We start from the raw sequence: 26,853 nt of genomic DNA on the forward strand, positions 1-26,853 counted from the left end.
GTCACAGGATTGACTTGGAGAGCTAATACTGTCTAAACACCCCGACTTAAGTTTGTAGTTTTAGTGGGTTCTTTTTATAAAGTTAGACTGAATATAAACAGAAGATGATCCAACAAACATAACGCCTCTTCCCCGTTTAAGTACTCCTCTCTGTGTTTTTGCAGACTGAGGCTTTCCTCTCACTCACAGCGACCTCAGCGACCCACACACACACACCGTCCATACTAACAGGACCAGAGGAGGACGTTATCACCGTGCTGGAGTCCTGACCTAAACTCTTGTGCCTCCAGGTCAGATGTCAGCAGAACAAACAAGACGTCTCATTATCTAACGGGCAGACGGAGCGCTCTGACATTTGCTGAACAGATTCATGCTCTCATAAGAATAAACTCCCTTGACTTAGACGACCCGGTGACATTTATCCTGAGAGGAGGCCTTACATTGTACAGAACATTCTGAATCAAACCTTTTCAGTCAGTTTTCAAGTTTTCAAACACACAAAGACAACTTTTGGATGATGTTTAAGTTGCTTTATTTTATCATCTTTCTATCCTGCAGCTGTAGAAACAAACAACGCCCAGCCGAGGGGGGACTATCTGTGTCGTAATGAACAAAGATAACTATTTTAAGAAGCTAAAAAGAAAAGATTAATGCATCTCAAAGATTACTTTAGTGTGTTTCAAAGAGAGGAACTCAATATCTTTGTTGAGCTGAATCACTGTAAAAGGCCAGACCATCAAATACGTTGATTTTGTGACTGACTGAACAAATAAATGTAAAGGTTAACGCCAACAAATTTAAAACAAAGGAAAATTAACTTCCAAGTTTTAAAGTTTGGATAACTTCAAACTTGTACTTCCTGTAGTTTTTAGAATCAACCAAAAGAAGATGCAACAAGGATTTAAATGACGACCAAACCAAAGTACGACGGGTCGTTGAACCTATTTGTTTGAATCTGGATTTTAAAGAAGTCTTTATTGTTATCAGTTTTTCTTATATGGCTGTTTAGAATACTTGCTTCTGATTGGTCAAAACTCTATAACATGATTAATTCCTACATGTAAATGCAACACCAGGAACAACCTGATCATACACGTGACTTTTGCTAAAGCTGTGCCATGCGTAAGATTTCCATCTCCCTGAATCCATCTACCTGAGTGTTAGGTGATGGTTTTAATGCCCTGAACTCAGGCTGTAGTTTATTTGAGGATATGCAAATGCATTTGAGGATCTGTTTCTGCAGATTTGCAACAATAATAGGTCCAGAATTCCTCTTTTCCTGTTGACACTGTGCCAAAAATGTTAGTATTGTCTCAGGCTGGTCTTAAGAGTGAGGGAATCATCATCCATCTTTCTAAAGAGTCTCTCATTTCACCAACAAAGATCACAACGAGGTCTTTCATAGCTTAGAGTCAACTTGTGCAAACAAGTTTGCATCAAAATATTACAGCTTTCTAATTTGGTGTTCTGAAATGTTCAGTTTTTCTGTTTGTTTGCTTATGAAATCTTACTTTTCACGTTGTGTACTCTTTGTGAAGTGTGCAGCTGTAAAGGATGTCTTTAGTTGTTGTTTGCATGCAGACCAAAGTGACGAGGAGCAACATTCACGCAATGAGATCCAATATGTTTCAGACTCTGAGGTGATCTGAGACTTTAAAGCACTCGGTCTTATCAGGGTTTAGTTTGAGCGCTGATCCTGGATCTGTATGTGTGTTGGAAACATGGTCAAACGTCATGCTGTCTCTCCTCCTTCATGCTGCGCTCTGTCGTCAGTCTTTATGAATTCAAAATGTCAACAAATGTCAGCATGGAGCCGACAGAATCGACTGGCATGATTACGAGCAGATTGCATTCTGAGCTGACGAATGAACGAGACGAGAAATATGTCAGGGGGAATTATCAGCCCGTGGGTTTGCACAGTGTTCATCTCTCTTCTTATACAGAGCTCCATCATGATAAAGAAAACATGTGTGACCACTGAAACCTGCACATATTGGATTTATGAAACACATGATGTGGTGTGGACTTGGGACTGCCGTTTGCCTTCATGTTTAATCTGACAAACTTTCAGCCTGATCAACAACGTCTGACAGGAAGGATCCTCTTTGGTTACATCTCCATGTTTGTTTTTAGTTTTGAAATTCATCTAAATTAGGGAATGAAGTCACTTAGAGGAGAGCATGACAATTATGTAACTTCGACTTGCAGATCATATTTTGCCATCTGATCATTTGACCGTCCTCAGTCCTGTTTTCCCCGGAGATCCTAAAGTGTCTGATAAATATCTTTCAAAATGCAGCTTGTGTTTTAAAAAGCTGGAAACATCCGTCAGTGTTTTTGGGAGCTGATGCCTCAGCAGGCTCAGAGCCCTGCAGGGTCGGCAATGAATGCAGATGATATGCTGGTTTTGCTCTTTACCCCGGGAGTCAGTGAGACGAGGTGAGGAGAGGAGAGGAGAGGAGAGGAGAGGAGGAGAGGCAGATTCTTTATGTCGCTTCCTCGCTCAGGAACAGCTTGAAAAAGGAGTGTAAAAAAAAGGGGATACATCACACACACGGACGAGGACCTGAGACAGAGCGGCAGCCTGCGTCTGCAAACAGGAGCTAAAACACAACCCCTTCAACCAACACACACACCACACACACACACACACACAAACACAATCCAGCCCTGCTCTGCTGTAATTACCATTCACTTCACTGTGCAACTCCTCTGTTGATGTCTGCTCATATTCTCCCCCCCCCCCCCCCTCTCTCTCTCTCTCTCTCTCTGTCTCTCATGTTTCCCATCATGCTCTTCTGCCTCTTTCGCCGCCAGTGGCACACACCATGTTGCTATGACAACCAGGGTAAATGAGAGATGGAGCCCTAAGGTGGGATGGCGTACGGGGGGAGGAAGGAAGGAGAGGAGGAGAGGAGTAAGGGTGGGAACACGCCTGTGTAAAAGTGTATTTGTGTGCATATATGCAGGAGCAGATCCATGCACAGTGACGGTGTGTGCAGTGTGTGCAGTGTGTGCGGTGTGTGCAGTGTGTGCAGTGTGTGCAGTGTGTGCGGTGTGTGCGGTGTGTGCGGGGAAATAAAGGCCAATGAGATGTGACGGATGAACGAGAGGAAGAGGCTGATATAAAGACGGAGAGCTGAGTGCTGATTTACATCCCATAATATCGCTGCCATGTCGCAGTGATGACACACTGTATGCCTCTGTTTCATTGATTGTCCGTCTCCTCAGCAGACCTAGATGTTTACGTCATGTGTATATGTGTGAGTGTGAGTGTGAGTGTGTGTGCGTGTGTGTGTGTGTGTGTGTGCCTGTTGCACAAAGCTCTTCCGCCCTCCATTTGGAAGCGTCTCCACAGCCCTGGAGAGACGTGGTAGCCATGTGGCTCATGCTAATGGACAATTAATGGGCTTGCAAACAGCTTGGCGAGTACCTAAGTGCCTGCAGATGAAGCAGTTTATCATCCTCTGTGTGTGTGTACACTCATACATGCAGGAAAACACACTCTCACACACACACACACACACACACACACACACACACACACACACACACACACACACACACACACACACACACACACACACACACACACATACACACACACACACCTAGACCTGAGGCTTATCACGATTTGAACACAGATAGCTCGGCTTTAGTGAACACTCAGCTGACCACAGAGAGAGAGAGTCTGCAGGTGATGGAGTGTGTCTGTATGCTTTACATAATCATAATAACTCTGTGTGCGAGGAGAGATGGACTGAAAATGAAAAACAAAGTTAATGAATAAGAAATGTACATATTTAAGTTCAACAAAAAGGCAGAATAAGTTGGAAGAGAAGCAGCGTGAAAAGTTCAGGTGTTCTCCAGAAGTCCCTTCAGGATGCATGAACAAACAAAGACAATAAGAAGAAGCTGCTTTGGCATTTAGTTGAGAGATCGGTGTGAGATAATAATACAGCAGTAGTGCATGCAGTGTGTGATATTTGGTGTTCTGAGAGCTCACTGCCCTTCCATGTGCTCACGTGGAATGCCAAAGCCTGAGGCAGAGAGAGCACACCTCCCCTCTCTTCTCTTTCATGTTTCTTTATAAAGAAACAAAGATACTAAGGAAAATGTTACACCATCCATCCATCCATCTTCCTCTGCTTATCTGGGAGCTGAGAGATATAATCTCGCCAGCATGTCCTGGGTCTTCCCCGTGGCCTCCTCCCAAACAGACATGCCCGAAACACCTCCCCAGGGAGACGTCCAGGAGGCATCCTGACCAGACGCCCTGTGGAGAAAGCTCATTTCGGCCACTTGTATTCGCGATCTTGTTCTTTCGGTCACTACCCACAGCTCGTGACCATAGCTGAGGGTAGTGACCGAATATTGACCGGTAAATTGAGAGCTTCACCTTCTGGCTCAGCTCTCTGTTCACCACCACAGACCGGTACAGCGTCCGCATCACTGCAGATGCTGCCCCAATCCATCTGTTAATCTCACGCTCCCTCTTCCCCTCACACGTGAACAAGACCCCAAGATACTTCAACTCCTCCATTTGGGGCAAAGACTCTGGGCAAGCCACCCTTTTCAGACAGAGAACCATGGCCTCAGACTTCAAGAAAATGGGAAAATGTTAATGTGCACAAATTGACTTTAACTGGGGCAAATGAAAGTTCAGCTGAACAAACAAAGCTTAATATCCTGCATTTGTTCGTGCATCATGATTTGACAAGGGACTCCTCCTTCTTAACGAAGGCACAAATTGAATCCTGACAGTCAGAAAATAATAATAAAACTTAAATAAATCCAGAGATGTTCGTTAAACGTTTAGAAAGAGTCAATCAGATTCAGTCGAGTTAAAGTAAGAATACAGGAGAGACTAACTTTGTGACCCACCTGGTGAGCTCGGCCTGCTGCTGGAGCTGCTCCTGCACCTTACGACAAACCTCGCCGGCCGTCTCGTAGACTTTTCCGATTTTGGTAAAGAGGGCGGCGATCTTATCGCTGCGGAGGAAGCCGGCTGCCCGTCTCTTCAGCAGGTGACCCATGCAGGCCTCGATGGCAGCTGGAGAGAGAGGGAGACGAGACATTGGAACATTTCATGCTGACTTGTGTTTGTTTTATCTTCAAAGGAGTAGAGGCTCATTTGAAGTCTGCAGTTTGAAATCTGTGCTAATGAGCCGAACACAACAGTGTGAAGAACAGTCATGTGAATCCACAGCATGCAGAGTCGTCTGTATCTGAATGTCAACGTGACGCTGCGACTCATCTCCTCACTCCACCTACAGCTTTCTCAGAGTTCGCTAATGGACTTGTGGGTGCAGATAATGTCATTAGTGAACACTCTCCTCGGCTCGTCTTGTTGTAGCAGAGAGATGACGGCCGCTTATTCGATCAGAAGCGACTCAGTCACCTGAAATGTGATTTTCAGAAGTGAGTTACGATCGCCGGCCGCCTCCGACATGTTTAAATATTTAGAGGGTTCGAGGTGGTGTAGCTGGTGTAGCCTGCGTGCAGCTGCTCCCTGAGCGTGATCTTTACACTGCAGGGACTCCGGTGTCCGGTCATTAACGCTATGATCACATAAACTTTAATGATCTCTGTGGCAGGAAACCGTCTCAGCAGCAGAAATTTGGTGTTAGAAAGAAAACTGGATCGTTGTAGAAGAAGAAGATGAGATCATTTCTGCACAACGACATGATATATTTAATAGGTTGACATAGAAAAGACCTTCAGGGGAGCAGCGCAAGAACATGATCTTAAAGTTTATGTGCAAGGCATGCAGAACAGATAGAGTTCTCTACATCATATGAAAACCATGAAGGAACCTGGACCCTGCTGCTGAAAGAATCTGATCAGATCAACGATACTGGACTAGATACAATCTTGGAAACAGGTAATTTGATAACACTTTAAGTTTAGTTTGTGACAGACTAGGATCCTGTCTTTCCCTCTCTCTCCTCTGTCACTTTAACTCTCCCTGTCCCATTAAAGTTACTAACCATAGACCTTTCTGGAGTCCCTGAGCTCCCTTGTCTCGTCAGTTCCTCTGGATCTCTGCTGCTGTGGACGTGCCAGAGTCCAGCTGCTACAACTACTACTATCCATCTCACCACTATCATCTCTCTCTCTCTTCATCTCCCTCTCTCCCTCTCTCCAACACGGTCTCAGCAGATGTGTGTCTAACATGAGTCTGGTCCTGCTGGAGGTTTCTGCCTGTTAAAGGAAGTTTGTCCTTGCCGCTGTAACTTGCTAAATGCTGCAAAGTGCTCTGCTCATGGTGGATTAAGATGAGATCAGACTGAGTCCTGTCTGTAAGATGGGACTGGATCTGATCCTGTCTTGATGTTGGGTCTTTGTTAATAATAGAACATAGAGTACGGTCTAGACCTGCTCTGTTTGGAAAGAGTCTGAGGAGAACGTTTGTTGGGATTTGGCGCTAAATAAATAACGCCTACATGGGATGCCAATGCCTTAAGTGGGGAGAGCACACTTCCCTTTTTCTTCCAGGGCAGGGAGAGCAGCAGCAAAGACTCTCTGGGGTACAGAACAGAGCAAGCATCAATGACGATACATATGACACTGGTAAAATCAGACACAGCAGAAAGAAGGAGCTGGGGTGGAGTTGGTGAAGCAGTTTGCAGGAGGAGCAGCAAGAGAAGGCAGGAAGAGCAGTTTCATTGGAACGCATATTATGGTGTTTGCTGATTGGATGTGTAGATGTAACAAATGGCTGGTGTTGAGAGCAGCTGTGGGCCAAGCTTCTTGTTTTCACAGATGTGTTCATTGACATTTTGTTAAATGCAAACAATACAAAACCAAGACAGCAGACAGAGTGACACACAACAACAACAACAACAACAACAACAAATATAAGAGTACAGATTAGATTAAAATTTAAATGATACAAGTGTAATTAACATGTATAAATAAATACCAAAATAAAGTAAATAAATAATTACAAAAATTGAATAAAACAAAAATTAAAAAATAAATTAAAAATTAAAACAATTAAAAATAAATAAACTGTTATTGGTCTGTCTGCTGCTGTGGGCCAAGCTTGACTTGAACTACGATTCCCTCAATTTCTTTGATGATGATAGAAGAAAGGGGAACACACTCCGACTCACGCTGTGAAAGCTGACGTCACGTCAGCTTGTTGTTTTGGTAAAAATAAAACTCTCTGACTCAGGCGTTTTGAAGCTTCTGAGCATAAATTTTCACATAAACAAGTTTGATATTTATTATTCAAACAAACATCCACATAAACCTCAATGTGCTGACGTCTTATGAGGGATCGCAGAATATATGAAGATCCATGACTGTGCAAAAGTGAAAATGCAAATCAGTGTATTAGCTGTAGCAGAAATCCAGACATAGCCTAGAGGATTGCGTTGACTCATATGCAGAACACAGTCTCTTTCTGGCTGTGACTCATCCATTAGCTGCCCCCCCCCCCCCCCCCCCCCCTCCTTTATTATTGTTGTATTAAGGCTCGGCCGTAATGAGCCTGTGAGAGCTGATGGTAAAAGCAAAGCTGCGACGCGGTTACTCACGCAAACACAAGCAGAGAGATGTTTCACACTCATTGCAACGTGTGTAGTTTGTGGTTTTATTACTTTTTAATAATGTGCAGACTTATTGGTAGACAATAATTGAATAAAGAGTTTCTGAGAAGGTGTTGCAATCATGCAAATCGGGCTCTCTGCAAACATACAAAGAAGAGTTTGAACTCGTATCATCTTTGAGCTACTGTATCGTGCTCTGCCTCTGCGTGGATATTGGAGCAGGATATTATGGCCAACAACAACATCATTCTCTCTGACACTGGGAGAAACTCTTGCTTTATGGGTTTAATAGTCTGCTTTTATTGCTCTGAAGAAGCACTAAGCAGCTTGAGGGTTTAAGCTCTGTATATTCACAGCAGCTTTACTCTGGCAGATTAACACGTTAACCTGCTGAGAAGTATTGTGGGTATCTAATAAGACTTAAGGGATAGTAAGGATTAGCGGCTGTAAAGTTGGTGCTGAAGTGAAGCTTTCCAGGGAGCGTGTAATAGACTTGGAGGGAACATTAACGCTCGCTTGTTTCTGTGGAAACACAAAAATCGAGCTGAAGATGCGAGCAGCTCTCCCTCGGGGCAGACCGCGCCCCTCTCCTCTCTCTCTCTGCAGCCTCCCTCACTGCCAGCCCGCTAATTCATGTTTTTAGTGTCTGTGAGGCTCTGGTGAATCATCAAATCTTTTCTATTATGTGCATAATTGCCTGCGTATTAAGATCGAGGACTCATGCTGAAATAAATGCTTTAACTTTCACATCTCCGGGACTGCTAGAGCTGAGGGGAGACCAGCCCAACACAGTTTACCTGAAAGTCACATTCAATATGAAACCATCACGGAGACGCAACACGAAACAATACGTTCCAGTTTCTGCACACCTGAGGGTAACAAAGGCTAACATTAAAGACCAAAGTGTATATAAAGATCAGCTCTGACTCTTCATTTATGTAGTCCTTGTGAACTGGAGCTCTTCTATGCTGCAATAATGGCTTCTACAAACTCGTCAGAAGTCTATCTGTCCGTGGTCAAACTTGTGTCCCTGATGTTGTGGATCAGACTGTGAGTGTGTGTAGAGATCACATCATACAGGGCAGGTAGGGAGACGTCTGAAGAGTAGACTCAGGGTACTGTTCCAAACATTATCTGCTGAATTCCTCAGTCTCTACCTGGAGGAAGGTGATCATCAGGAGCTGCTCTTTGCTTTAGCTTTGGCTCGTCTCTGATAAACTTTCTGCAGCTCTTATATGCAGGGGCGGAGCCAGGGGGCGGCCAATGGTGACCACGGCCACCATAGATCAATCTTCGGCCACCCCCCCACTGCTCTGCAGACTATTTTTTTGCGGAACCTTTCTGTTCGTCCGTGTCCCCACAGGGACGCAATTCAACAGCGCACCTCTAACAAGTAGTTCTCCACCAGAACAGATAGTGGCGGTAATACCTGTCTATGGGTAATACACTCAACCTGAATGTGAACCGCAATAACAGGAGAAGAAGTAGTAATTATTAAGGTTCACCTCGGGTTGACCTCTCATTATACATGCACGGTTCACCTACATGACGAGTGGAGGAGAGTAGTCTTTTTTCCCCCCTGCCAGAGGTCGGAGGTGAGTTTGATTAACTATGTTTGAAATGTTTCTTTTCTTAATGTCTGTATAATTTTGCTATGCTGGGGTTGAAACAGATACGGCTAAATTTGCTAATTTAGGCTGTTAACAGTGTGAAAATCATTGTTTTCCCTGCTGTGCGTCTAATCTTTAAAGATGGCGTGATGACTTCCTGTGACAGGCTGAGTTATTATCTGAGGGGCTCAGTGTTAGCTTGGTCTCTACCTGCAGCAGGTGTGCTTTATGAACCAGCTCTCCTCACCTCCATGCATCTGTCTCATCTTCATTGAGGATTTTTACCCCCGTTGTGCGTTAGTGACAAAGACACAACCGGGGGACGTCTGTTTAATATTTGACGTTGTTACCGCTCTCACCGTCAAAAGCTCCCGTCTACAGCTTGATTTAATCCAGTTTGGTGATATATCAGACACAATTAGTAAGCTTTGATAAACTCCTTGTTGAAAGATGCAGATGCATTTCAGAGTGCCGTGAACGGACTGTCCAGTGCTTCTGTCACTGCAGGTACATTCAGGGACCGTCGTAAATGTGCAATACAGCCCTCCCGTGGCATTTTTCTGTGAATCAAGAGAATCAAAATACATCACAGTGGTCACATCAAGAATGTTTTCTTTTGACATTTTAGCAGGGCCAGGCTGAATTATTTAACTTCAAATGTTTTGAGTTTCCGCCGACTAAAACTAGACTGAAACTATAAAGGGCTGAAAAGACTAAAATGTGACTAAAACTAACAGGCATTTTCATCTAAAGACTAAGATTAAATCTAAAATAACCGCCAAAATAAACACTGGCTGGTCAGTCTTTTTTAATATTAGTTTAGGAATACATTAAAAAGCTCATTATGCAGATCTTCATGATGTGGTAGTCAAAGTGACAGTTACTACATGGCAGTCCCTTCCTGTTTGAGTAAATGAGTAAGTGATTAAGAAACACCATTAAATCAGTCACCCCTGTGTGAGCAATGGTCTCAATCTGGCCACCCCTTTGAAAATTGTCTGGCTTCGCCACTGCTTATATGTCTGTTGAATCAGCATTCGCTGATGCTAGCTGTGGCTACTGCGGCTCGGTCACAATAGTGACTTTACAGGTGACTGAAAAGATTTTTTTCGGTTAAAACTTGAGGACTTTTGGCACGGATTCAGCCTCATGTTTAAGGTGCACGCCCATATAGCGGGCGGCCCAGGTTAGATTCCAGCCTGAAGCTCCTTTTCCACATGTCATTCCCTCCACTCTCTCCCAATTTCCTACCCTATCCCTGTCCTCTTCTCTATAAATAAAGGAGGAAAAGCCTAAAAATATGACTTAAATTTCAAATAAAACAGCTCCTCTCTGAATACTTTGTGTGGAAGGACAGACTCGGGGGTCAGACACCCCAGTGGAGGACTCTGTACAAACCTCCTCTAAAAAAACGGACTAGTGACCTTCAGTTGAGGATTTTACATAGTGCTATCGCCTCCAGCGTGTTTTTATCCATCATCAATCCTGTTGTTTTAAATGAGTGTCCTTTCTGTGGTTTGTCTGAGAACGTGTTTCATGTTTTTACTGAGTGCAGGAGACTGACTTGGTTTTTTAGCTTTTTAACTGGTGTTTTTAGCCATTTTGGTGTTGTTTACTCTGCCCCTGTTTTTATCTGTGGATTCAGGTACAGCAAAACAAATAAATCAAAGTCCCACATTCTAAAACTTTTTAATTGGAGAAGCAAAAATGGCCATCTACCTGTGGCTTTGTGGAGGTGCAACATAAAGGCCAGACTGAGGCTGGAGCTCTGCATCCACAAAGCCACCAGGAACATGGGGGAGTTCCTGCAGAGGTGGGGGTTTGAGGGCATTCTGTGCGAGGTCTCTGATCAGGAAGAGCTGACCTTTAATGATTGTCTTGGCTGAGTGAACTATGTGAAATACTCTTTGTTAAACGTTTGCCTGATTAACTTTATTATGAAATAAAGGCGTTTTCTAAAATCTAAAAAATCTTCTTCTTCTTCTTCTTCTTCTTCTTCTTCTTCTTCTTCTTCTTCTTCTTCTTCTTCTCTGTGTTTTAATAGCTGATTGCATACCACCACTTATGTTGGAGTATGTTGGCTTGCTATATCTTGCCAATGTTGGCTGATAACCTATTGGCAGGAAACATTTAATGCATCCCTTATCACTATGTTGTGATTGAGAAGACAGTTTCCTTAGGTGTGTTGTTAAATGTTAAAATCAAATATCTTGTGGGGATTTTGCAGCTTCTTTCCTTTGTTTATCACAGGGTATAACTGAACCTGAGGGTGTCATCAACAAACATTTTAATTATTCAGGAGTTGTGTGGATGAACTGGAGATGCAGAGCACCATGAGACATGTCACCTGCAGTTATTGCTGTTTCATCACAGTAGTTATGTTCGGCTGTTAAAGTACTCACAACCTCTGACACCTACTTTAATTACTCCCACACGCACACAACCATCTTATGCATTAACCACGATGCACAGACATGACACACAGTAAGGTGACACAGACATCCACTCTGTGTCTGTCAGCTTGTTAAGCCTGAAGTTAGAAGGTTTATTAAAGCCATCAATCAGAGCTCTCTCACACGCAGCTCCCTTCTCTCTGTGATATCAGAGGATTAATCTGAGCCTGTTGTTCATGCCTCTGTTTTCTGCTGAATAACTGAAATTGGCTGCACCACCTGACTGTGAGTTTGAGTTTGAAGGATAATGCAACTTCCAGTGTTAAAAAGTGAAGTTAATGCAGCAATGCAAAACCTGTAGTTCAACGAGTGTCCATTAGAGGCTTTCTGCAAAAGCCAAGAAATCCCAAGCGTTGATTTCTTTGTATACTACTGTTACGATCATTAAGGCTATGATTTATCTATAAACATGCATAATAAGGTGCACGACTTGACCTGACTTGCAGGTATGTTGTAGCTGATTGCAAGGAGGCTTAAGGCCTGCTTTAGCTCCATCTCCTTGCTGCATTAAAAACTAGCTGGAGTCGGCTTTTCCAATGAGGCGAACGCCATCGTTGGGCTTCAAATGCCTCCTCAGAAACCAACAAGTTACTAAATCACTGACACTTCATCCATTTTTACAGGCTTTGGTGTAAGGTCAACATTAAAAACTACTTATTAAGCATTCATTCTCCCACTTCTATTCCAGTTTAACTTCCTTCTTTCATCTAAGTTTCTAGCACTTTCTGTTGAACCCTCACTTCAAAAAAACACCTCGCTTGGGAGCTCAATTCGGCCACATCTTGGCTCTCTCTCTCCTGAAGAGACACTGATTTAAATAAGGAACTGCTTTGAGTCTGTGTTCTGGATGTAATTAAAGGATCTGTTGGTCATTTGAGAGAATGAGACCTGCAGATATTTTAATTCCTTGGGAAAACCATTTTGAAAAACTAGCACTTGAGAAATCTTTACTGAAAACCAACCAACAACCTAGCAGTAGTTACTCCAGAAGCAAACATCCCTGACGTCCTGAGTCCACCAAAGAGCATTGTATATGAAGGTGCATGAAGGTAGCTTCTGACACATTCTGAAGTCTTCTGAGTTTCGGTCTTCATGAGTAGAAAGAATTTCTCTCCTTTCATAGCCAGTTATTCAGTTTTTATTTGCAGGAGTTTGAAGGCCAACCTTCCAGTTATATTTAATCAGACTGTTGCAGAACTTGGCGACCCGACCCGACAGTCGGGTCGGGTCGGGTCGGGTCGGGTCGGGTTCGGTCATAATTTCTATCATTTTACTCGGGCTTGGCTCGGGCTCGGGCTTGCGTGGTAAATGACCGGTCAGGTGAATCTGGACTCCCCTCAGCAAGCAGTCGTGCGTCAATGGCACAAGCACTGGTTCGCGCGTAAAGTGATAATACAGGACCTCTAAAAGGCCGCATCATTCCTCTCCTCTGGCCAAAATTTAACCAGCTGAGAATGTTGTCACACTCAGACAGGGAGGCCGTACATGCTCATGCCCGCACTCTTCTGCAAGCTATGCACGGTGCTGCAGGTGCACCACGAGATGTGGAGACTCGAGACCCAGAGCTCTCCAGAGACGAGTACACTCATCCTCCGGCAAAAAGAGTGAATTTTGAGGAGTGGGAAAATGTACAGCGAGCTGAGTGGGAAGACGACGAGGTATTTCGCTACATTAAAACAACCGTCATGGAAGATGAAACTGATGTTTTTAGCTGGTGGAAGATCAACAGACCATCCTACCCAAAACTCGCAAAATTAGCCAGATCAGTAATGAATATTGTCGGGGCAGTCGGGCTGTAAACGGGTTCGGGCTTTAAAAAAATCTAGGTCATTCGGGTTCGGACGGGTCCGGGCAGAATTCTGTCGGGCTCGGGTCGGGTCGGGTCTAACTTTTAAGGCCAGACTACAGCTCTACTTGGCGGATCATTGAGCTTTCTGCAGAAACTTATGAGACAGAAAACAGAAACCTTATCGTGGATGCTGGGATGAAGCTGGAGCTGTTTATTGAGGAGTGGTGAGACAGTCTGAGACTGACAGCAGCAGGAGACCCGAGTTTGTTAGACAGATGGACGGACACAGATAGAAAGGAGATAAGTGCTGCTGCTTTATTATGCCTAATTAGCTTTGCCTTCATTAGATCTGCTAATGATGTCAGCGGGGACGGCTCGGGATCCACCTGTCACTACCTCCAAGATACTCTGCGGTTTATTCCCTCAGTCAGCAGAAACGCTGTCGAAGAACAGGCGTCCAATTGAAACCAAAACAATCGACACATGTCTGAATATTCAATCTACTCTTACCCACCTGCTGACTCATTAGCTCTATGTTAATCAACATAAATCATTAAATATAAACAAGTGAAAATGATTCCATGCGACGTAAAGTGGATTGTTCATTGTGCTGAAATCACCCACAAAATTACACCCTATTACCTTTTCAACATTTTATCAGCTCGTTCTGTTCAATAGACTATTTCCAAAACGGCTCAGTCTCATTAAACACATTAAGCAGCTGTGTTCAGCAGGTCTGCTTTAAAGGTGACATATCATGCAAAATCGACTTTTTAATGGTTCTCTACCTGAAATATGTTTCCCTGGCATGTCTACAAACCCCCCGAAAATGAAAAGAATCCATTCTGCCCCTGTTCTGATTTCTCCACCTTTCTGTAAATGTGTGTGAAACGAGCCGTTTCAGACTTCAGTGTTTTTGTTACGTCACAACAATATCCGGTCTGTCACGGAGTCAGAGCTCGGAGATTGTTCAGCCCATAGACTGTATAAAATAATACTGAATCCCCTCCTCCGTTTTTCATTCCCTGCACACGTGTGTGCTAACAAGGAGCTTAGGAGGGAGGCATGCTAGTTGTAGGCTGTCTTAATAAACACAGAGGTCGGTTTTACTCCCCACGTCTGCAGATTTGAAGATCTAGTGGATGATTTCTATTTTTCATGGAAAAGTGCTAGTGCTAGTTAGCATAGCTACATAGCTACATGTTCGTAGCTGTAGCTGTGTACCAAGACACACGTCTACATACTGACAATTAAAACAACAAGAAACACAGAATCTGTGACCAATCCTTCAGAAAGGTCCCGCTGCCTTTCTGGCAGAGGTCGGTTTTACTCCCCACGTCTGCAGATTTGAAGATCTAGTGGATGATTTTTATTTATCATGGATAAGTGCTAGCGCTAGTTAGCATAGCCACATAGCTACATGTTCGTAGCTTTGTACCAAGACACACGTCTACATACTGATAAATAAAACAACAAGAAACACTAAATCTATGACCAATCCTTCAGGAAGGTCCTGCTACAGGTGGCGCCTCTCCGTCAGGATTAGATTCTGGATCCGATTCAGAGGGTTGAAGTAACGCAGCTGTGTATATTCAGCCAACATGTAAACATTAGATCAACGTGCTGGAGAGCCGAGGCCACATCCACCTCCTGAGGGGGCGTGGTCAGGGAGAAAACCGACTGTTCTGAGGAGGACTGAAGAAGAGGGTTTTTCAGGCATGTCAAAATCTGATTTCAAAGTGTTTTTTTGAGCATAAACTTTAAAGACGTGTTTTAGGGACCTCTTAGACCAATATATATTGATGAAAAAAGCGTGATATGTCACCTTTAAAACATCACTGCATGCAGACACAGATAAATCTATGCAGAGATCAGGTCCAAGGAAACTCGCCCCCTACAGGGAAAACAAGGTATTATATGTAATACGTCCTATCATATTACATTTTATCTAAACCCAACAAACTGTATTATGATGTGTTGTATCAAATGGCACCATACTGTAATGTATCCTAACACAACAAATTATAGAATATCGTATCGTACTGTTCTGTATCCTAATGCAAAGTGTAGTATCACACTTCAACGTATCATATCAAATCACGTACCCTGAATGTATTGTATTGTATCATAACAGATTGTATTGCATCATATCATATCGATAATGTATTGTTAGATACTGTATTACATTGTATTGAAACGTATTAAATCATATTACATTGTATTATATATAAACATATCGTATCATAATGTATTGTTTCGTATTGTATCATATCGTAAAGCTTCGTATCGTTTCAAAACGTATCACACCGTTTTGTAATGTATCATATTGTATTGCATTGTTTATAAATGTATCTTATCTTATTGATTCATATTGTTACAAATTGCATCGCATCATATCACTTTATATCGTATTGTAGCAAAATGTATCAAATATGAATCTTTACATTTATAGTTAAAATACCTTGTTGAACTTCTACGGTTAATTGATTCACATTTTTTTAGTTAGTTTGTGCAAACTGTCAGAATATGAAGTATTTCAGGGGAATCCAAGAAGAGCATCACAAAAATCATGAATACCAAAGTTAGAATATTGTCAAAGTGTTGAAAAATCACAATGTAGAAGAGATGCAGTGAACATCTGAAGTCAGGCTTTTGGTTGTAAATCTTCTTCTGATGGAGCTGAAGAACATAAGGTCATCATCACATATCCTGAGTGCACATGAGGACAAATCTGTGCTCATCGTAGGCTTTTAATAGCCGATAACATTATGTACGGTACACGCAGCGCTGAGCAAAGACCTCACAGCCACAGAGGATTTGATAGAGAGCCCGTCTATTCAGAGCCTTGAAGGAAGCACTTCTGGAAGTGATTACAGCTCTGAGTCTCCTCACTGAACCAAATCTCTGGGAGCAGCAGAACGGTTTGATTTAGACTTAGAGCGGCTAAAAGTGGATATCTTTCATTTTTACAGAGAGGACAGGCAGCCCCTCATCCCCTACAGCAAGGTAATCTCACACCAGACAATGTACTGAGGGGATTACATGGGATTGTTTTTAACCTGGGTCATTTATTTTTAAGTTTGGGGTCTAAATTACTTATTTGGGAAAAGTTTTGGAATAGATCAAAACAGTGTGGTGTGGAAATCAGCTGGGAGCTTTATCAAAGTAACATCAGATGAAAGTTCTTGTTTGAGAGAGCTTTAAATTGAAGATTTGGCGCTTTGTTGTGAGCCAGAAATGATCTCTGATTTATTTGCAGCTATTACAGTCATGCCGTGGCTGCAGGCTGAAGAAATCCGTCAGCTTGTGATGACTTCTAGACGCACAACCTGCAAAACCTTTATAAATGAAAATACGTAAATGATTGAACTCCTTATTTAATCCATGTTCAAAAGGGCCAGCTTTATATTCGGTCCCAGCAATAAATCAAGGCTCTGAAATATTTAAAAACAGATCCATCACTTGCCTTTCCCAGCACAACGTTGGACTATTTTTATTCCTTTTATGAAAGTCAGACTTTATGAGTCATGCTGCTGCTCCTCAACCAGGTGCAGACAGAAAAAGAAAGAAAGAGAGGGGGGGGGGGTAGATGGCTGCTACGGAAAGAGAGTCCTGAGACAGATGGAGGGAGATTGCGAGGGAAAAAAAAAAAATAACACATAAGGGAGAGATGAAAACAGCAGAGGTGATATTGGTTTTAGCAGATAAGACGGGAAACACTTGCTCTTTCCTCCCACTTTGTCCTCAAGCTACCCGACTCCCACGAGCATATCACAGAGTCTGCTGCCAAACAGGTGACAAAGCGCTGTTTATCCGGCCATTTCTGAAGACACTCTGCTGGGAAAGTGAGTCAAACATACGTGCCTGGAAAAAGTCCTGGATGATTTGGAGCTGAGTCAATGTTTCGGGCGATTAGAAGGAGACGGAGTGAAAATCACATCGTCTGCATACAAATTCATTTTGCTGTTTTTGCGTACAGTTGTTTCATCTCCTCGCAGCAACTTTCTGTGGTTTCAGTTGTTTCGGACTTCTGCACAAGTGACCAAATTTGCAAGATTTTTGATCCTGCAGTCTGTTTCTCTTAATGGTAATTAAATGGGTTGTTTCAGTACGATGGTCCCCACCGTAGACAAAGAGAGAATGAAAATCAAACTAAGCAGCTACAGCCAAAGCCTAATCTGGCATCCATGCCGAGAGAGCAAATGTGACTGCCAAAAGCGAGCAAGTTAAACACTTTAAAGAATCCCTTTAATGCTTTCTCCTCATTCTGATGAACTAAAGCTGTATAAGGTTTAAAACAAACATCCTGTATGAAAAACATTTACCGATGAAGATTTTCAACATAAAAAATGAATGTGAGGAAATTTAAGCCGCTAATTTCAACCCGTGCACTCCTAACTCCAGTGAGAGTAAAAGGACAAATATTAATTTCACACCTTGAGAGGTGAAATCAATCAGACACAGAGAGCTGACTCACTTTTAGCAGCATGGCTGTGATGTTGTAAACCAAAGCAAAGCAAACACACAGGCCAAAGATCTTCCTCTACACGGAGCGCTCGCTCTGAGGCAGATTTCTATTTAATATCCTCCTCTGGGGGAAGACTTCCAGTAATCAAACCTGACGCCACTCACCTTTTGAACCCTGCAATAAGAAGAAATCAGCCGGTGCGTAAATCGATATTTTTAGGAAATGTGATGTAATTTTTTGGAGCATCTTGAAATGATTCACATCCTCACCCTTTGGTTTCTGTAGAGACACTTTGAAGCCTGATGATTGGGGTCACCATTCTGACTCCAACTTACTAACTAACCTGTGGTCAAGCAGTCAAGACACAAAGAGGTGGAGCTGAGGCAGGACTTAAACCTCCTGGCAAATATGCAGATAGATTGAAGCCACCTTTATATTTATACAAATTTCTGTGTAGCTTGAGCTATGTGTATGAATTAAAAAAATGCAATCAGACCAAATCTTGTTTTTCTTTGTTCTGCACCAGGCTGTAAACATGTTCATTTCTGATGTAAATTGTGCATTTTAACATGTGACTTAATGGGGATTCCTTTGCTTTTGGAGCCAGCACCAAGTGGACACTCGAGGAACTGCAGTTTTTGTGCACTTCATTTTTGAAGGCTTGGGGTCGCCACTTGGGCACGATTTCTCACAGATGCACTGATACCACAACGATGCATGCCTCACTCATATGCTTCAATTCATGAGATGTTTCTATCTGCTGCCACCTGTTGGCTGGTGGTTTGCAACACTCTTTAACTCCAATCTCTTCAACTAAAGGGGAGCGAACACACGTTCAACCTCCAGCTAGAGTCAAGGCCGGAAAAACCTGACCAATCAGGGACGTTAAGAAATGATTTTAATCTACATTTTTATTTCACATTTAATAAATCAATCATCAATCTTTATTTATACAGCGCCAAATCCCAACAAATGTTCTCCTCAGACTCCTCAGGTGACATAAAGATCTCAAACTGATCTGTAGCCGCTGATCCTCAGACTCCCCAACAGAGCAGATCTAGACCGTACTCTATGTTCTATTATTAACAAAGACCCAACATCAAGACAGGATCAGATCCAGTCCCATCTCACAGACAGGACTCAGACTGATCTCATCTTAATCCACCATGAGCAGAGCACTTTGCAGCATTTAGCAAGTTACAGTGGCAAGGACAAACTTCCTTTAACAGGCAGAAACCTCCAGCAGGACCAGACTCATGTTAGACACACATCTGCTGAGAACGAGACATTTAACATTTTGTTCCCTGACTAAATCATAATTCTTGTCCTTTTAAAATTAGCATGTTTATTTCAAGCTAACTTAAGAATTTAGTCCACTAAAGGTCTGTTGTTCTCCTTGTGAGAGATGATGGGAGCAGCACTAGCGCCCCGAAAATGACCAGCCACTGCTGCAAAGCATGCAACGTAATGTAATGACGACATTAAGAAAGGTCAAGACGTGCAAGATGGAAAACTCTGCTTCCTGTTGCAAAAAGAATAAAGATGAAAACGTCAATCTTTGTTATTTTGGAGCAATTTAAGCAGTTTTATCCACACTTAATGTAACCTAAAAACTAAGTTCTGTAATGACTTTATCACAAATGTAGGCAGGTGATACAAAAGACCAAAGTCCAAACTTTCATGAAACCAATCAGGTGTTGTATTTATGTCCCTTTTAACTGGATGATGTAAAAAAAGTCTCATGAATTAAGGCAAATAGGGACGACTCTGTGATGCTGCAGCCTCTTTACTGAGTCATAAAATGTGTGAGTGATTTTTATTAATAGCAGCTTTCAGAGGAGGACACAGCTTTCAGTAACCAGTGACTGCTGTTTGTCAACACGGATGACAGCTGCAGGTGGGAGGCTGGCGCGTCCTCCTCTTCCGCCATATCGAGGGAAAGGAGATGCACAACGGATCAAGACCGCAAAGATGTTCAGAAATACTGAATGCTGTTTTTAGTTTTTGCAGAGATGAGAGAGCAAAAAATAAATAAAAAAGGCAGCAACAGGAAAAGAGAGACGTAGGACTCCGCTGAATCCTCCTCATGCAAGTGTGGATGGTGTGAGCGATGGTTTGGAGGATCAGCGTCTGAGGAATCGGCTCGGGGAGGTTTAGTGTAAATTGACTGTGTGGTCTCTTGGGGGGTTTCTGCCCCTCACGCCTTTCTTTGCTCTCCTGCGTGGGATGTGAGGATGTTGGAATAAAACCGAGGAGGGAGGGAGGGAGGGAGCAGAGATGGTCAAAGGGTCAGTCCGGTTTCCATAGCTACTCATCTGCATCTGCTTGTGGTTCAGAAAAAACTGTTGCAGCTCGGTGCACAGAGCTTTAACCAGTTTAGCTTCACCGTGCTGAGCCGGGATGGAAGTTTTTCAGAGATGAAACGTCGGCTATGACTAAGACTGCAGCATCCTCTCCGGTCGCATGAGACAGCGAATATATAGGAGGGATTGGAGGGTTCGGGGCAGGGTTTAGTGAAACGTAATTATAACTGAGGTGAGTCAGAAAATAAAATAAAAGTGCAGGAGATGGAGAGGAGGAAAACAAAGGGAGATGCACACAAAGGAGTAGAACAGAGAATAACATACAAACATCTGTGAAGTCTGGAGCATAAATCAGACTCAATAAAGGATTGTGTTTGAATCTTGACCGACAACAATGATAATCTTTGGACGTATTTACTCCAAATTGAAAGATCAGACAGCAGAAACAGCCTCAAACATCAGTCAGTCTGCAAGTTTTGCACTCTAAGCATCGTTCTGCAACAGAGGGAAAAGAGATCCCTCCAAAAGCTATATCTGCAGTTACATGTACATTTGTGGCAGCTCAGCTTGCAGCCTCCTTGCCAGACATCCTGAGTGTGCCACAGAGCTTCCACGACCAACATCAGAGAGGCATTAGATTTGTCAGGGCCGGCGGGGGAGCATCCCCATGCACAGCCTAAACCAGGAGGTGGAATGTTCACCTCGGCGACAGATTGGGAGCTGCTAGTTGATCTGGGGAGAGATCTCAAGTTCCCGGTTCACGTCACGGCAACTTCTTTAAGGCCAGACATGGTGATAACATCAACAGCCTCAAAGCAAGTGCTCCTGATAGAGCTGACAGCACCCTGGGAGGACCGCATCGAGGAGGCGAATGAACGGAAGCGGGCCAAGTACCAGGAGCTGGTAGAGCAGTGTAGGAGAGAGGGATGGAAGATTTGCTGCGAGCCCATTGAAGTGGGGTGCAGAGGATTTGCTGGTCGGTCACTGTGTAGGGTCTACACACTACTTGGGCTCACTGGGGCTGCCAAGAGGAAAGCCATCAAGTCTGCCATGGAGGCAGCAGAAAGGGCCTCCAGATGACTGTGGCTCAGGAGGAGTGAGCCGTGGGCAAGTGCTGCTGGGACACAAGCCAGGGTCTGATCAACCCCGGCTGGGTCACCTGAGTGAGGGTGTGTGATGTTGAGAGACCCAAAACACCCGATGACCTGAGGAATATCACTGATGATGTATCCCAGCGCATCCGAGGATTCATCTTTGATGTAGAGAAACTCCGATCTTCAACATCAGACTGCTTCATTTAGTCGTTTTACTGGTTTTTAATATCAAGTTTGTTTGATGGGCGGTAAAACAAAGTACGCTTTCAGTAGCGGCAGCTCACCTCGCAGCCCCCTCACCTCCTCGCCCTCACTGTGCTGACGCTTCCACACTTTTCCAACCTGTGCATACCGGAGCCTCACTTTCATCTGCTTTTATTTGATGCCGTTTGTCTGACGAACACTCGTCTTTAGGCCTCACATCACGCACACACAGGCGCACTATAATGTGTGTGTATCTCCCTGTGATTCACACCTTTATCTTTACACCTCTTCCTCCACGCTCTCACGCTTCCTCTGTTCACCCGTCACTTCTAACACCTCCTTCTCTCTGTCGATGCTGTCCCTCCTCTTGTTTTCACACAGAGCGTTTCAGTTATTGTTGTTTATGATGAGGGGAACACCGACAGAGTCCGGACTGTGAAGCGATGAAACATTTCAGAGTTTGGAATGAGACATAAAGACGGTGTGGCGTGAAGCTCGGTGATTATGCGTCATTGAGCAGCTTTTGTGTGCCGTCTTCTCTTCAGTTCTTCAGTCAATAAAGAAAACCACACCAGACTTCTTGGTCCTAATGGAACCATCGGAGAACATTTCATTCTGCAGCTCTTCCTTTAAATTACTGCCAACTCACAAACTTCGCTTCTTGGCCCGTGAGATGATGAAGTCTGTTTTTTGCCTCAGAGGTCTGTACAGCTCATCCAAAGATTTTTTCACTTTCAAACTTCTTCAGCGCTAACCGCCATCGACTGACATCCCCGGAGGATGATTCTCAGACTTCACACGCCGTCCTCAGGAGACACAAAGGGTTCACACACTCAACACCTGTAAACAGACTTTGATGTGTAAAATCAATGATCCCCTTTGACAACACAAGCAGGTATATATAGCAAATATTTTCTTCCTCTTTAGAGAAAATGGTTTCAAATCATCCTGCCTGATAATCTACGAGACGGTTTCAGCTCAAGTCCTGTGTGAGCAATGATGGTTAGTCTGAACCTGACCAAACAGATAATTCACAGAGGCTGCATGTTGAACTAAGAGAATAGAAACCAACAGACGCTACCTGCAACACACGAGGAACATGTTATATCTTTATCCTGAGATGTTGAACCTTAATCTAAGGATCCGTTGTCTTATGGCATCACAAAAACTGAAGACAAGAGGACCAAGGAAAGAACCCTGTGGAGTTCCTGTTTCGCTCACTTCTCCCCAACACGTCTTCATACGTTAAGAAGCTAAGAAACATGCATTAGGTTTTCATTGCAGGATTTTACCTCAACGTTTTTGTCTTTGGCATCAAGGTAGACGCTGACAACCTTTTTCAATGTTTGGAAAAGCTGTTCATTTAAAACTGACAGTCTCTGTGAAGAGTGTTTTGTCAGAAACCAGAGTTTGATGTTAGCATGAGCTCATCAGCCTCACATAAAGCAGACAAGAGTGACCTTGTTGGGAATGTTTTCTAGTCTAAATGCCAGGGTTTGCATCTTTCAGCGTCCTCGTGGAGGTAGGGGTTGTTTCATTGGTCAAAACTGCACTAAGCATCTTGTTTGTCAGGATTGTACAGAGAACTGAGAACAGAGCAGACATCTGAAATATTCACCAGCCTGAGAGCAGGAGGGAAATAAGAGTGAATAATGATGCCATTAAGTGTTGGCAACCAGTTAAAGGTGTCGTATGACTCAAGTTCAGGATTTGACTCAAGTCCTGATTTTCAGGACTCAAAGCTCTGACGTGGACTCGGACTTACTTGAGCATTAACTGCATGAGGACTCAGACTTCTTTATTAATGAAGCTCTAATAATCTATTCAGTATCAAGGTAAAGCTGGCACGTGTGTTCGGCTGCATGCATATCCATGTGCTTCCTCGTTCAGCAACAGTTCCTGCAAGACTGCCCCAAGATATTTTACAGCAAATGCAGCAAGAGCAGAGTAACGTGCAATGAATGTGCAACATGACATGTGCAACATGACACATGTGCAACATGAAAAAACATCAAGGAGAAGACTGAGACAAACTCAAACTTTAACAGACATCTGCATAATCATTAGACACCTGCAGAGCGGTGCATATTTTGATAATTTCAATCTCCAGACACGCTGACAGCATCAGTCAGAATCTGATGTTAATAAATGAAATGTGTTTTCTGCACACCTTTAAGTCCCATACAGTCAGTCCAGGTTCTCACAGTCCATGAGTCAAACAGAGACCTGCCTTATTAGTCCTCAGGGATTGTGGACTCAACTTGGACTCAGCTCTGATTCTTCCCTCTTAAAACCTTGTGAACTACACACTGATGGATCCTAACCTGCAAACAGGCTGTGCTGAAAGCATCAGTAAACAGTAGAGCAGTAGAGTAGAACAGCACGAGTAGAGCGAATCAGTGGGAGCAAATCCGAGCCAAAGCAGAGTCTGGATGAGTGCAGGGTTTTTAGGGTTATTATTGCAAAAACTAGTCCTGTTCTGAAACGATGGAAAACGCTCTTTAGTGAAGGAAGGAAAAAATTAAATAAGGGATTAATCCTGCATGTAGTTGTGTCTCTTGGTGTTACAGAGAGCATGTGTGGAAAGAAGCCTCCTCTCAGGCTGCTGTGATCCATCAGCTGTCTGATCTTCCTCCACTTCACATCCACCTCGAGCTGCTTCCAGCGGTGCCACAGCAGCAGCAGCGGGCTGGCATTTCTCACAGCCGTCCTCGTCTTCTCTGGCATCGTGTCACATTACAGAGAATCGATGCTGTCCCTGCCACAAGACAGATGTGCTCATTATGAGTGAAGTGGAGCACTAATCATGGAGACTGTTGGAGAGAGATGAGGCTGATTCAGCACAGGAGGGAGAATGTGCAGAGAGGAACACCAACACTCATCAATACTGAGATCAGGTTTCTGCTGGAGCGGTTTACGACCTCCTTACATCTGCAGAGCCTCAGGTGAGAGGTGATGTAAGTCAGTCTGCATTTTTAGTTAATAATTCTCTCATTGGTCAGACACCTTCATATCTTAAAGAGCTCAGTGCCCTATTACGCCTCTAGAAAACTCTGCTCCCAACATGCAGGCCTGCTCATCGTACCTAAAGTCTCTAAAGTAGTATGGGAGGTAGAACATTCAGTTATCAGGCCCCTCTCCTTTGGAATCATCTACCAGTCAGGATCCAGGAGGCAGACACCCTCTCTACTTTTAAGAGTAGGCTTCAAACTTTCCTTTTTGATAAAGCTTATAGTTAGAGCTGGATCAGGCTTGGACCAGCTCTTAGTTATGCTGCTATAGGCTTAGACTGCCGGGGTTACTGGTGCACTGACACACTGGGATCCTCTCTCTCTCCCTCATCACTTACTTTGACTCTCCCTGTCCCATTAAAGTTACTAACCATAGACCTTTCTGGAGTCCCTGAGCTCCCTGTCTCGTAGGTTCCTCTGAGCTGCCGTAGACGTCCTCCTGCTGTGGACGTTCAAGACTCCAGCTGATATGGACGTACTGGACTCCAGCAGCAACAGCTACTACTTCTAACGTTTGTTGTGATTTGGCCCTATACTAATAAAGATTGATTGGATAAACACAAACTTAGAGACAGTTACGAGCAAAGTTTCTCCTCTCTCTTCAGACTCTGACGTGTTCCCTCTCTTGAGATATTCCTCTTTTTGTTAATGCCGGGTGAAAAGGTGTCTGTGTGGTTTTATGAATCATGATAAATGAGGTGTGATTGTTCACGCTTAAACAGGGTGTTGAATAAATTAACAATTTGTTGCCTCCAAATAGACTCTGCAAATGAAAGATAATGAGCCGCATGTATTCAGAGACGATGAGCGGTTTGTTGAGCTCAGAGCAGAATCAAATCTCTGCTCCAGCAGGCACAACAGTTCACATTTAATCCCTCCCACTTCCTCTTTTCTATTTTGGTGGAAATGTTTTCATCGTTTCAGCGAGCATTAATGCTCCAACAGGACTGCAGTGAAGCTTGAGACAAAGAGATGCTGCTCTAATGGTGGAAGAGGAACAGCTCAATTAGCAAAGACAGACGAGCTCCTAACAGCAGGTTATCCTCCTGCGTGCTCGCCTCCGACAGGTGTGTAAACGGGCTCCTGAATGGAGACTCGGTCATAAATGGCAGCTGATGAAGTCTTGTTTCTAAAGCATCTGTGAGTCTGTGCCAAACAGCTGTCAGGGTTTCTGAAACTCAACCATCTTTGATTCAGACGCCGTGATACTCTCTGAAGAAGTCTGCTGCAGAGAATGCGTTAATGCATGAGACTGTGCTGCAGATCTTATGCTTTAAACACAAATACATCTCATGACTTACAGAACCCGAGTTACCAAAATGAGCGTTTATAAACTTAAAGATGTTGACAAACTGTGAAGCAGACTCGAGGGAGAGAAAGTGAGACCAGAGATTTGATTATCAGTGAAGTATAAGAAGTGCTCTGCAGACTCAAGTCTGTTTTTACCCTTAAAATCAAACAACAATCCACATTATTGACTCACAGATTCACGTCATGAAACATCTGACTCCTCACCACGCTGCAGAATCAGAAACCTGCAGGTCCCGGCGTCTATTGAGTCTTCTGGTACAGAGATGCAAGAGGAAGGAGCTCCAGCAGAATTAGCAGAAAACTCATATTTTTGCGAGACATGCATCCTGTTGAAAAGCGCCCAATCCAAATAATGGCGGACACACGGTTCAAGGTCAACTGTGGCCAACAGTTGAGCAGCAAGTGGACGACACAAGAAGTGGAATCAACAAACATGAACATCTCTCTTAAGTCCAACGGCCAAGTTCCACCAGATCCGTGTCCGATCCATCACGGCACCAGATCTGATGGTTTCTATTCTAGTCAATGTGTTAACTTCCACTGGATCCGCTCCGTTGCGTTCCGGCTGCGTCTCTGATCCTGCAGGTCGGAGCCCTCTGGATCAGATACACAAGACTTCTATTTCTGCTGGATGCTGGAGCATGACGCATCAATCTCAACAGAGCAGATGGAGCGGGACAGGAAGTCAGGTTTCACCAAAACAAAATGAAAACATCCGGTTAATTTTCAGAATAAAACACTCTGTGTTATCACCAGATCGTATTTCACTTAACTACAACAACAAACCAAAGTCATGATGAGCGGAGCCAGGCCTGGAGTCCACTGGTCAGAGGTTTTCAGAGGACCAGAAAGACAACATGGATGAGGAGAGGAGGAGGAGGAGAATCCTTGATTCAGTAATTACAGTGGGAAAACCTCGGTCACATGACTCCAGCTGTCCGACGGTCCTGCTCCGTGCTGCGTTCTGAAAACGCAACAGGTGGGTGTTGACGAATGGGAGAACACAGAGCTAGACTGCAGCGGATCGCAGACGGACCGGACACGGATCTGCATT

The 26,853-nt window shown here is 43.7% G+C and overlaps 1 protein-coding gene across 1 annotated transcript in view; it reads right to left on the minus strand.

The window, feature by feature from the left end:
* Positions 1-26,853, minus strand: part of sgsm2 (small G protein signaling modulator 2) — an 89,417-nt gene that overhangs the window by 28,572 nt on the left and 33,992 nt on the right. Inside the window, exon 3 of the mRNA XM_034700765.1 lies at positions 4,885-5,053. Coding sequence (XP_034556656.1) covers positions 4,885-5,053 — 169 coding nt within the window. The remainder of the gene's footprint in view (positions 1-4,884; positions 5,054-26,853) is intronic.

The sequence above is a fragment of the Notolabrus celidotus genome, chromosome 14 (assembly GCF_009762535.1).
Source record: "Notolabrus celidotus isolate fNotCel1 chromosome 14, fNotCel1.pri, whole genome shotgun sequence".
NCBI classification, from domain to species: domain Eukaryota; kingdom Metazoa; phylum Chordata; class Actinopteri; order Labriformes; family Labridae; genus Notolabrus; species Notolabrus celidotus.